The 12,524-nt window shown below is 35.2% G+C and overlaps 1 protein-coding gene across 12 annotated transcripts in view; it reads right to left on the reverse strand.

The window, feature by feature from the left end:
* The window catches only part of SYNE1 (spectrin repeat containing nuclear envelope protein 1), a 319,168-nt gene that overhangs the window by 93,237 nt on the left and 213,407 nt on the right, over positions 1–12,524 (reverse strand). For 10 of the 12 annotated variants that reach the window (XM_068677098.1, XM_068677097.1, XM_068677103.1 and 7 more), the window contains 7 exons: positions 11,850–12,017; positions 10,892–11,053; positions 8,836–9,030; positions 6,960–7,133; positions 5,801–5,992; positions 2,135–2,269; positions 1,406–1,512 (listed from right to left, as the gene is read on the reverse strand). In XM_068677098.1, the coding sequence (XP_068533199.1) occupies positions 1,406–1,512; positions 2,135–2,269; positions 5,801–5,992; positions 6,960–7,133; positions 8,836–9,030; positions 10,892–11,053; positions 11,850–12,017 (1,133 nt within the window). The remainder of the gene's footprint in view (positions 1–1,405; positions 1,513–2,134; positions 2,270–5,800; positions 5,993–6,959; positions 7,134–8,835; positions 9,031–10,891; positions 11,054–11,849; positions 12,018–12,524) is intronic. The other 2 variants (XM_068677107.1, XM_068677096.1) reach the window with 1 other exon arrangement.

Raw genomic sequence — 12,524 nt, forward strand, 5'->3', positions numbered from 1 at the left:
TTCTATGTTAAAGTTAAGCGCTACTTTTTAAAGCTTTTCCTTGTTATTTATTTATTTATTTATTCCTGGGAGTAAGACAAGGCTTGTTTGTAACAGTAATTGATCCTGTCCAATGAGATAAAATGTGTTTTCTAACATGCTGTTAGAATTGTGAGTACCCTGAATAAGTCAGAACTCACAAAACAGACTAAAACTATACCACTTAGGAATGCAACATTTAAACAAGCTTTACTTCAAAGCATGAAATAACAAAAAATTAATCCGGTTCCTTCCTCCTCTCATCTCTTAACATGCCAGACATACTTGGATATTTCAATACAGGACAAGTGTATGAATTTATGAATGTATGAAATAATGAAAATAATAATGAAAATAATGAAAAAATGATGAAAATAATGATAATGAAAATAATGAAAAAATAATGAAAAATAATGAAGTGTATGAAATAGTTTTCATATGTAAAACTGTAATATGGTAAGCATTTAATTAAACTATTCATTTTCTGATTTTTTTTTTCTTATAGTATAACGTCATGGAGAGAAACCTCAGACAAAAGAAGATACAAGTTAAGTACTTTTTAAGAATAAAACACATTGAATTAACACAAATTCTGAGGAAAACAGTGCATTCTCTATGCATAAGTCTTGGTTCTCCTGTCTCATGAATCACCTTCATGTTCTAGCCTTTGGTGCTGAAATACATAGAGGAAGTATTTTAACTGAGGTGCTGATAGCTCCTTGATTCTGAAACTGACAATGTCCATTCTGATTACCTCTTCCCCAGACCTGGCCCTTGCTGGTCCCTGAAGGTCTGCATTGGCAGTAGGAAGCTATTTTCTTCCACCTTCTCTAAAGCATAACTCTCTCCCAGCCAGAGCTAAGGCTTTTAAAGAAGATTACTTCCCCCAAATGGGAAAGTGTGCATGGAAATTTAGACCAGAGATGAAATTCAAAACACACAGGGCTCCAAGAAGAGAAACATTCACTAACTGTGGGAAAAATAAAATTAAGCAAAGAGTATCTCATCTGGAAGGATCTGGTTACAACAGTAGACTATAATGTTTTACATAGATTTCAGCTATGATTCACACACAAATGCTGGACCAGAAAGTTATAGTAATGATCCACTGTTTGTCTAATGAATCCTACTAATTTGCAATTTTAGAATGATGCATGAATAAGAAGAATTTCTGAATCTATAAGCACAAAACAACTTGTGTTACTATATAAAACATATATATATTTGTGTTAAACTCTGTAACTACAAGCTAGAACTGCAGTACCCTAGGTGCTGTATAAAACAAAAAAAATTAGAGGGTCATATGTGGAAGAAGGATGTAAACATAGGGATAATAAGGCATATGGTCAAAGAATTTAACTTCACAGAAGAAAACATCTAACCATACCTTATACTTAGGTTTTCTGGAGCACCTTGCTGTGTTAGGATTTCTTCTCCACGGCACGCTACTGACCGCAGCAGATTCTTCTGCTCTTCTAGCTCTTGTTCCAGCTCCTGACACAGCAATTTACAACAAAAACAACAACAATAATAACAATAACAACAAAAAGACAACCCTGAAACAGAATGTTTTAGCTCCGGAAAGATATACCTATATTAAGCAAAGACAGCCAAACTATTTCTTGAGCACTAAAACCAGTGCAAAATCTCCACCCAGGGAAACAGAAAAAATAAACTGAAGAGGAATGTTGAACTATTTGACTAATGCATAATAGTTCCTGGAATCTAACCCAGTGAGGATGTCTGAGTATCATGCAAAACAATATACCTTGAAATATGTGTATCTTTTGCTTCTATAAAGATACTATTGATTACTATTTTGAGCATCAGCAACTCAGATGGTTCATCCAGTTTCATTTTACTGATGCATAACAGAAGTACAGAGTGACTAAATGAGTTGACCATAGTCTCCCAGGAAGTCTAGTCTTCCTTGCTGTTACAGACAAAAAACAGTGAACTCAGATGAGGGAACTCAATTGAGATGAACTCAATTACAGGAACATTGGGCAACAAAAAATGTTAAAATGAAGATTTCAGAGGAAAAACTAACTAGACTCGCTCAGCTATAGTGAGCTGATCTAAACTGATTTAATGTAAAAAAATGTAAAACACCAACTTTCTGTTGCTGTAGAGTGCTCTGTTGCTGCTGTGAGCGAGTAGTTCTTGCTTGTGCCAGCCATTCTTGGACGCTGGGACTTTGTGAAGAAACCAAGTCCAGATTGTTCTCCTCCTTTTCTTGTAGTGATCCCTGCTTTAAGAGAAAAAAATGAAAATTTCACAAAATTTCTTACATTGCTAGGGAGCTGGCAAGTCCCTGCATTACACGTACTTCCATCTTCTACTTTTCAAGTTGCTGGCTCACATAAATTCTGAAGTGAGCTATGATTTCAGGTTTCTGACTTTTGCTGGTTTTTGGTTACTAGCAAAAAAGTATCTCTAAAAATAAACACACAGCTCCACACTCAATTATCAGAATCTGAGACCAGAGATCAAGAGACCATGGGCTGACATACTCTTAAAGACAGTTTTACCTCGTTTTACCTCTCCTAGAAAACAGAATTGGTCTGTAATGGAAGATGAAGCTCTAACTGGGAATGCAGGGAATCAATGGATGTTTCTGTCAGGTTTTTGTCTAAAGTGTTTTTTTTTTTTTTTTTTTTTTGGTCAACTTAAAAAAAGAGAGAAAGTTGTTTAAGTTGTTTCTCATTCTGGTCTGTTATTTTATTTTATTTTATTACTATTTTTTATAAATAAGTACTCTATCTGTGTTTCCTAGGAACAAGTTTCTAGAAAAACTGAAAAACTGCTGTGGTTGGAGTGTAAACAGCAGCATATATAGGATATCAGATTAGGAAAAGAAAATGTTACCTGAGAAATAGAGAAATAAAGAGGATTTTCTTTTTTTTTTTTTTTTTTTAAAGGAGAAAAAAAAGCCATCTTTTTTGTAAATTCTAAAAAACCAGAAATTCCTATGTTTCCTATATGCTCTAGGGAAAATAGCAGTTCAGCTTGTAGATTCCTTTAGCGAATCATCTCTAGTTTTTCATTACATTTGTGCAGATTGCTTGATTTTTCTTAGATTTGGAGTGAAGAAGTATTCTAAGAAGAAGGTTTAGAAGCTAAAATACTGCAGTTACATTAAGACAAATGGTAGTCCTGCAGTTCCTACAGTAGTAAGGGGTTTAAAAATGCTTATGGCTTTTGTGGATGCAATGAGGTTTTGCAAATATGCTGTTGTACATACTTTTTAGACCAAAACTATTTATGAACCAACTTTTATCATTCTCCAATCACAAAATACATACAATTGTGTTTTCATTTGAATTCTGCCTGATAGAACTATAATAATTTTCCTTTAAACAGACAGGGAAATAAATGTTTGATGCTGTCTTTCCTGGAGAGTATCCACTGCAGCACAGAAATAATTGGAAAATCCCAGATGAAAATGGTGATAGAATAGATCTGTCAAAGGAGCTCTGCATTGTACAAAGTTGAATCAGTCACATTATTTTTGTAGAACTGAAGACTAACGTTGTTATTGTCTGTCGTGTCCACACTCTGTCCCCCTCCCCCCCACACACACAATGGAATAAAAAGGAAAGCACTACTTTTAATACAAAATCAGTTTTACATTTTTGTTTTATAAGGACAGCAATTTTTTGCACCTAAATTACAGATGTTAGAAGATAACAGTACAAGGCAATGTTTTCTATATTTTTCAAAATGCTTGAAAAATGCTACATTTGAAATCAATGTAACACTCAGGATCCCATCATGTTTCTGATTATTTTATGTGTTTTATTTTATTAATAACGGAATTTGTCTCCATATGACTTTTTCTCCAGATCATTAATGACAGATGCAGTTAGAAAGAAAGCTAAAATTGCCCAAAGAAATTACAGAATCTCACACTGTCTCTAAAACACTTTGACACAGAAATAGCAGACATGCTGAAATACTGCTTGAAAGAAAATATAGCTCTGTATTTAAAATGCTCCTTGTCTTGCACTGCAATTTGGGTGCATTTCATGGGTACAGGTTTGTCTGTGTCTCTGGGCAATTGCAAGTTTATAATACACCTGGTGAGAAGAGTGTTTCTCACATGCATGAACTGCAGTACTATTAGCATGTAATGTTTTTCAGTGTTAATGGCAGGGTTTAGTCTGGCCATCTGATGTTCCGAACCTCAGTCTATAAGAAATTCTTTTTGCCTGATTATTTGGAATAAAGGGATTGTAACATGAGGGGCATGAATTCAGAAAGATAGAATTTGCAATATATATTCTAGCTGACTACGAAATTATTTTAGCATTTAAATATCCTCTTCTGATATGGACTTCTCATTTGAAAAGATAGCTGTTTCACTGCCTAAACTTATTTTCTTTCATAATCCACAGGTTAAGTCCAAAAACTGCTTGCAATTTATAAACTCTTTCATGTATGTAGTATCTTAAATTAGTCTTATTATACATCTTGAAATTATTATATTATTTTAGATATTAGAAAAAACACCCCAAAAAATCTGCTTTAAAAGTTTAAGTAAATTAAATCACACCATCATATTTTAAAATACTGCACACATATTTTAAAATGCAGCAGCAAAGACTAATATAATTATACTTAGTATATCAGAATTTTGACTATAATATAATAATAGTTATTATTATCAGAATATATCAGATTCATATGTCCACATGCTATTAGTAACACTTTTCATTTGCCCAATATAAGTAAGAAGAATATTAAAGAAAGATTGGGGCAAACAGCTTCCTTTTCTCCTTCAAAACAGACATTGATCTTGGGCCAAAATATGAAGCATTTTGCATATTGCCTCAATCTTAGATGCAACAGCAATAAATACCTAAGGTTACCCTTTCCTGCCCCCCCCCCCCCCCCCAATCCCCCCTTTTATTTTTGTTTGTTTGTTTTTTGTTATGTCATACTTCATAGTTATCCAATTTCTCTGGGCTAAAAATAGTTCTTAGCACATTAAGGGACTTTTCAAGCTAACCTCTCAGTAGAGTTTAATCTGCATTACAAGCTAGAAATCTTTGAAGCTTATCATGTTTAATTTGCACAACAAAGCCCAGGGAAGAAGTAAAAGAAAAGGAAGGGGAAAGCGGTATGTCACAGCAGAGGAAGCAATTTCAAAACTAGTCAGTCACATTACATGGCTGGGTTTCTTGTGTGCATTCAGTTCTCTGCATGTTAATTTAACCTGATGAGTGACTAAAACAAATGTTATATAAAATTAACTAGTTATAGTAAGCAGACCGGTGCTGGTAGGAAAAGAAACCTAGGACAAAACTGACGTTAAATGTGTCTATGTTTATATAATATTTTGTTTAGTGTGATGATGCCACTGAGTATTAATCATATTTAAAAATATTTAATTAGTTTGATGTTATATTGTGCACACTATGCATGGGAGCATGTGTTTAGGATTGTTCTTCTGTTGCAGGGAGATGTAATCTACAGGGACCATGAACAGGAACATAATATATTCAGACAAAGTTAATTATCTATCTACTTTATTATTGTCCTCTCATGCAGATAGTGAGGTTCAGTGCAGAGTTTCACCACAAAGTGGTGCTTGACGTGATAAACTAAAGCTTGCTCAGCAGTTCTTTATTTGTGAGTGTAAATCCATTTACTAATAAAAGATGAATAGCTCAATCTAAAACAGTAGAATAATTTTACTCCTTTGCCCAGTTGCATAACACCGCTATGAAATCTCTCAAACTCCTGCCCACTCTGAAGCCAATTACAGAGAGCCACTTACCTGAATGTTGATCTGTTTGTCATGTAGCACTTTCTGCAGCTCCAGAAGACTGCCCTTCAATGTCCTGAGCTTCACAGCCAGCTGCTCTGCCTCGTCCTTGGTGTGAGCCTTCCCTTCCATAAGCAAGTTCTCGTTGTGCACAGACAGCTCTGATAAGGCCACCACCTTTTGCTCTATTTCAACCAGCATGTTCTGCAGCAGCAAAAACAAAGAAGCAAATTCATACATTTTCCAGCATCTGTCACGTTTTCTGGCAAGGAGACCTGTGGCATGCCTCACCCATTGCCAAGCTAACAGCAAGCCGTTTTTTTATTGCTTTGCCTTCCAGTCTCTTTCAAAGTCCTTATGAATATGCTCACAGGCATTTGCATGTGTCATTTCTGTTTACAACCTTTTTTTTTCAAAATAGGAATTTGAAGAATTATTTGAAACAGGAATTGTTGTAGAGGAGATGTTATTTATTTTCGCATTAATTGTAAATGTGGCTAAGACTGACATCCATAATGACAAGAAATTGAGCACAGACTGGTGGAAATGCTTCCTTCCTCTTCTTCCATGTATGTTTAGTAGAATCTGTTCTACCTGTGTGTTGCTCTGACTAAATTGATAAGCTTCTCTTCTTGCTATTTGCTCTTTCTGATTGGTTCATGATGGACTTAAGGATTTCTGTATAATCCTCTTTAGTCTAAAGAAAGACTTAAAGTGACAAATCTCTGCCATGTTTATTCTCAAGAGCTATTTTCCTGACATTCCATTAACGTGGTAAATATTTTGATTTTCCAAGTTCAAAGCTCATAGTATTCTTGCTGAAAATCCTAGCCTAATATCAGTTTTTATTTCCATAGCCACTGTCAAGTACAAGCCTACAAATATTGCCCATTGAAGGAATGTGTACAGGATGAGATGGGCAGTCTCGAAAATGTGGAAAAAATATAGGACTTTTAAAAAAACTTACTGCATTAAGTTTTTAAGAACTAGCTAAAGAACAGCAGTATTAACGCATCCACAGAGTTAACTGTTCTTTTTAGTTTTGAGTTTCCTGGAGATTATATTTTTAAAAAATATTCCTTTGTTCAAGTTCACAGGGTGAACTATATTATATACAACAATATGGCTGTCAAAGATGAATCTATGAAAAAACTGAGACTGATAATTTTACCTGGCAGTCCACCAGCTGAGCTTCCATATCCATAGGTTCCTCAGCAGTAACCAGAGCAGTGTCCAGCGTAGCACGGGTATTGAGTAGCCAGTGGTCAAGCTCATCAGCTTCACAGCGGTACCTTTGAAGAGCTTGCTCTTGCCGCTGTTCTTCCAGCTGCTCACTCAATTTTTCCTAGAGGTATAAATTACAATATTTTACTTTTTAAAAGCCATACACCATAGTAGTTACTTATTTTTTTTGTCCTTCCTCTCTGTTTCTCACTGCTTCTATACAAGAATACTGCTTGTATTCTTTAAACCATGTTAAGCATTTTCTTTCACATGTTTGAAAACTTTACAATATATTATTGCTTTCAATTAATAAAATTAATTTCAATTAGTTTCAATCAATGAACATTTTTTCGTGGTGACTGAATTCTGTTTCAGTTAAGTTACTATTTTTACTTAGATTTTACAAGTAGATGTCCACTATTAGAACTTCCTAAAGGTGAGGACTTTTCTGCCTCCTTTTGCTGCTCTCCTTTGGGTTCCACCATCACCCCCCCACACCCTGATTCAGTTTGCTTAACTATCACAAAACTGTTTACTTAGGGAGAAACATGCATGGGTAACACAAAGGTGGGAGTGGACCTCAGGGAAAGGAGAGCAGCCTTGCCTTCTTTGGTGGCAGCAGCAGGCTGTTAGATAGTCTTAGCGTCTCTCATGAGAGACATGAGAGTGTACTTCAAGGTGCCAGCAAGGTACTGATGGGCCTCTGGTGGGTAGAGAGCATCTTCTAGTTAGCATCTTCTTCTAAGTGCCATCAAGAAGATCCAGTAGGGAGCTCAAACTACAAACAGCAAGATCCTTATTCTATTTTGAGCTCCATAATGTTAGGTAAAGGCCATTTTTCTTCTGAGAGGGAAAAATTTAGTGCTTCTTTTGTTTGTTTGTTTGTTTTAGTATAACTTCTATTTACTAAGGATGTATTCACTGCCTCAGGTGACTGCACAGGAGGTGATACACCCTAGGACTCCTCTGTAGCCCAGGTAAATCCACAGAGCAAATCCTCACACAGTCTACTAGAACCAATTTATGTTTGAAATTATAAAAGCAGCAGTTGATGTGTTTATGAGTTCACTGTTGGAATTCTCAAAATTACAGCAGTAAATCAGCCCTGTAGCATTCAAAGTAGATTGATTGTAGTCAGCTTTAGCATGAATGCATTTTCTCATACATACCTGCTGCGTTATACATGTAAATATTCCTATATGTAATTGATTTATTTATTTTTTTGTAATCACCTTCATGTTAAAGGATTTTTGGTAAAGTTGGTAGACAAAGAAATAAAAGAGTCCATCTTCCACTATAAAGGTGTGCATGCAAATCACTTGGAAGATGACCAGAGGCAACAAGGCAACAGTTTGGAAGAGGACTTATTTCTTGGTTTGAACTTTCCCTCTTCTCTTGTTTCCCAGTTTGGACAGATGACTCCTCAAAAGTTTCAGTTTTACTGTAGGTAACTGCTTTTAATACTTGCAAACTGCTATAAATAAATGCACTCCATAACTTCTTCAGTGGAGGACAAGGAATACCAAGAAAATAAGGCACCTATTGAGAAAATGTCAACAAGGATATTAAATAAAAAATAAATATATGCACTATGTGTTTCCAGATTCTGTCTAGTTTCTTTAAGAGGAGGGGCTGGCTAGGGAAGAACAACAATATTTTAGGGAAAGGAATTGTGAGAAATGAGCAGAAATTAAAATGACTTATTTCAATCAGAAGTATTCACTAGTGATTAAGAACTTTGGTCAAAGTACAGCTCTGCCAAAAATGGCTCTCAAAATCTGGAATGCAATCCAAAAGACTAATTTTTAGGTTTTTTTTGGTACCTCTAATAGCTGTCGTTTTCCTGATGCCTTCATTCGAATTGTGGCCATTCGCTCTGCCAAGACTGTGAGAGTGGACTGCAATGCCAGCTGATCAGCAGCTTCTGCATCCCGTGATTCTGAAACCAGCTCCTGTGCTAATGATGTCTGAAGCTCAGTGATTTCTTCTTGTAACATTAGAATCTCATCCATCAAAGCCTATTTAGAAATGAGAGCAGAGAAACTAGTTCATCTATCAGAGAGAAGGAAGTATCTAAGGGTATTAAGTATATAAAGTATCCTTAATATAAAAGTCAAGGTGACTGTTCGAAAGAAGCATGAGGAATACAACAATGTAATATATCACTGCTGGATTTCATTCCTCATCTTGAGTTTCAAGACAGATACCTAATGATGTCGCATTATCAATCTTTTAGAGCAAGCACTTTACTTTCATATCTAAGAGTACATAGACATTGGATACACAAGACAACACGTTGCTGCAAAAGCCAGACGTTATCCTTTGCAAGTCAGACTTCATACTGAAGTGAGATACCAAACTGTTTCAAGTTATCAGTTAGAGTACTTACAACTGTGATTACAACTTAGTTATGTCTGATTGGTTTCTTGATAAAGAGCTATTTAGACAAACCTGCAGCTGTATTCTGCATTTGAGTATTGTACTGACTCAAGTTTTCAGCATCTGGAGCAAGGGAATGGCCAGAGTGCAATTTAGACAAGTGTCCATTGACTGATAATGACAGAAGTGTTTCCCTGTCATTGTTTCTCTGAATGTACTATTTTGGTAAGTCTTTTGTAACATGTTGGCTCTTTGTCACATTAATGTGTTCTCCAATAAACAAATTTGCAAGCAAAACCTGCATGTAACATCAGATATTTTACATCATGATTTTCCTTACTATGTATTGGTGAAATTCTGTGTCCGTAATTATTTGAAGGTAAAAACTGCAAAACATATCAAGCCAAACATCTGAGCTTATATTTTCATTGCAAGCATAATGAAAAAAGAAAATAAAATCAAGTTGCGAAGCCTAATCCACACTTTTTTTTTGGTAATGAATGAGTTCAAACCAATTTTGAAATGGCTCGGTGTTGCCATTATACATGTAACAATGTTTGAGACCTGTATTGGTTGCATCTTCCTCCAGCCTACATGGATGAAAGAAAGGTAGTGTTATCTCTCTGAAAGCCTTCTTCTGGGTTCTTTACATTCTGAAGATGAACATCTACCAGGGAAATAATCCATTTGTATTTTTGTGCAGACATTTGATGCAGATGTTTTATTTGCTTGACACTGAGTATCCAGTGTCAAAATCAGTTAGAAATAGATAACCTTTTCCTCTAGCATCAGGGTTGATATAGTAAAGTTCAAAATAATATTCTATTTTAATTCTTTGTCGGTAATACTGACATTAATAACCTGAAAAGGAGAAGCTTCCTGGTGAATATAATTGCAGCATTTTACCTCAAAGAGTTACCATATTCTCTTGACTTCCCTTGGAAGGGATTTTTTTGTGTGCTTTCGTTTGCTTGTTTTGTTTAACAAGGCAAAAAGTGTATTTGGATCAATTTACAATGCATCAGTATTAGTGATGATCTTAGTAAATTGGGAATATTATATATAGTCTCTCTCTATGAATGCACTAGCATAAATTGCTAATAGCACTAACGTTGAAAACCAGTATATGTAGGTGTCAATGAACACAATCTTATGTAGGTGTCATTGAACACAATCTTTGACAAAAGATTTTACAGAAAATTTTGGTTGGAAAACATTATACATACATACATACATACATACATATATATATATATATATATATATATATATATATATATATGCATTTTTTTTTTCTCCTTTAAAGAATCCCTGTTACATCATCTTTAGAATGGTGGGAAGTCCAGAAAGGCAATACATACAGTTAGCATAGATAATACAGCTACTGCATATTGTTGAGTCATCCAACCAAAAAGAACGCTGCTATCTAACAACAAAGGGAACTAAAGATACAGAGGTAATGCATGGCCTCCCTTTAATTCTTATGTAAAAAGTTTTTACCTGATGTTCTGCCATCTGGCTCTCTGGACTCTTGGATGGTTCCAGACTCTCATTCAGTTTGAACTCAGTGGTCTCCATTTTACTGGATATAGACTGGAGTGTGTCCTGATACTTCTGTTGACGTTCAAGAGCTTCATAAAGGGTGCGCTGTTTTTCACTTATCTGATGAGGAATAGAAGATCTAAGTTCCAACCTTTGATACAGGATTTGAATGTTTTTTTGCTTCATACATCCCAAGGCTTAAATGACTAAACCCAAAAACTTGCAATATCGTTTTTCAAAAACAGAAATTAGAAATCAAAACAGACATATTAAAATTACTTATATGTTTAAACATCATCAATCAAATTCTATGTTCTGTGACTGGAAAAAAACAAAACACTTTACTATGCAGGGATAAACTATGGACATTCTTGTGAATTATTACAGATTTTATGCACTCAATCATGTACAGTTTGATAGAGGCATACCCCATAATAGCTGCTGTGCCTTTTCAAAAGAATTAAAAATATATTGTATATAATAAAATCTGTAGCCATTTTGATACATCACTGAATGACTATGCTACACTACTATGCAGAACTGTGTTAAGCTGACTCAGTATTTGGAGGAACTGGATGCTTGGGCCTTTTTTACCAACATTTCTGGTATGAACTGAATTCCATGTTAGGTTATGGAATATTGTCTGACAACAGCTAATATTTCTGAAGGCAACTATCAGCACAAATGACTTATTTTTTTCTTAATAGAGGTCCATCCTGCACGGGCTTTCAACAAACAAACGAAGATAATATAATACTGCAACAGACAATTTTTGTTGCCCCCAGAGAGCCAAGAACTTCAGAGAAGAATACTAGCTAAGCAGGTTACTAGCTAGAATACTAGCTAAGCATTTTATTCCTTACAAGCTAGCCGATTGTTTTAAACCCTCCAGATATACCAGACATCCAAGACATACCACATTCTTCAGTGTTTCCCAGGAACGCTGCAAATCATCCAATTTGGCACTAGCAGCTGATTCTAATCCTGGTTCATAAAACTCCTGGGTGGCTGAAGTGCTGGGTTGAATTTTAGCAGCTTCTGTTTGCAACTGTTCAGCAGATAAGGCTTGGTAATAAGCAATATCCTACAATCACGAAACACATTATTGCACTTTCAAAATAAAAAATTATGTATAAGAATATCCCCCCATATACTGATCCATTGCATATATCTGTTAAAAACATACAAAACAAAACACCGCCAAGCCACAAAGCCAAAAGAACCAAACAATCCATGAACAACAAAGTAAATAAATATTTAAAAGTAATACACTGAGTATGGTTTGGAGCTTTAATATGATGAAAATTGTGGATCTTTTTTTTTTTTTTTTTTTTTCTTTTCCATGTCGACAGAACATGTTTGGATGGATATTAGGAAGGAGTCTCAAGATGCAACTGTGGAGAGACATGGAAAGTCTGTGAGGGAAGTGCTCAAATTTGGAACAACATTCTAGCAACACAGCTATAAATGGGGAAAGCCCATCACAACCCAGTGCATTGTGGGTATTGTGGGTGACAAAGAATATCACTCTAATGAACTCTAGCATAGAGAAGACAACAGAAGAACTGAAATCAAATATGCCAAAGGACTA

The sequence above is a fragment of the Anas acuta genome, chromosome 3 (assembly GCF_963932015.1).
Source record: "Anas acuta chromosome 3, bAnaAcu1.1, whole genome shotgun sequence".
Lineage (NCBI taxonomy): Eukaryota > Metazoa > Chordata > Aves > Anseriformes > Anatidae > Anas > Anas acuta.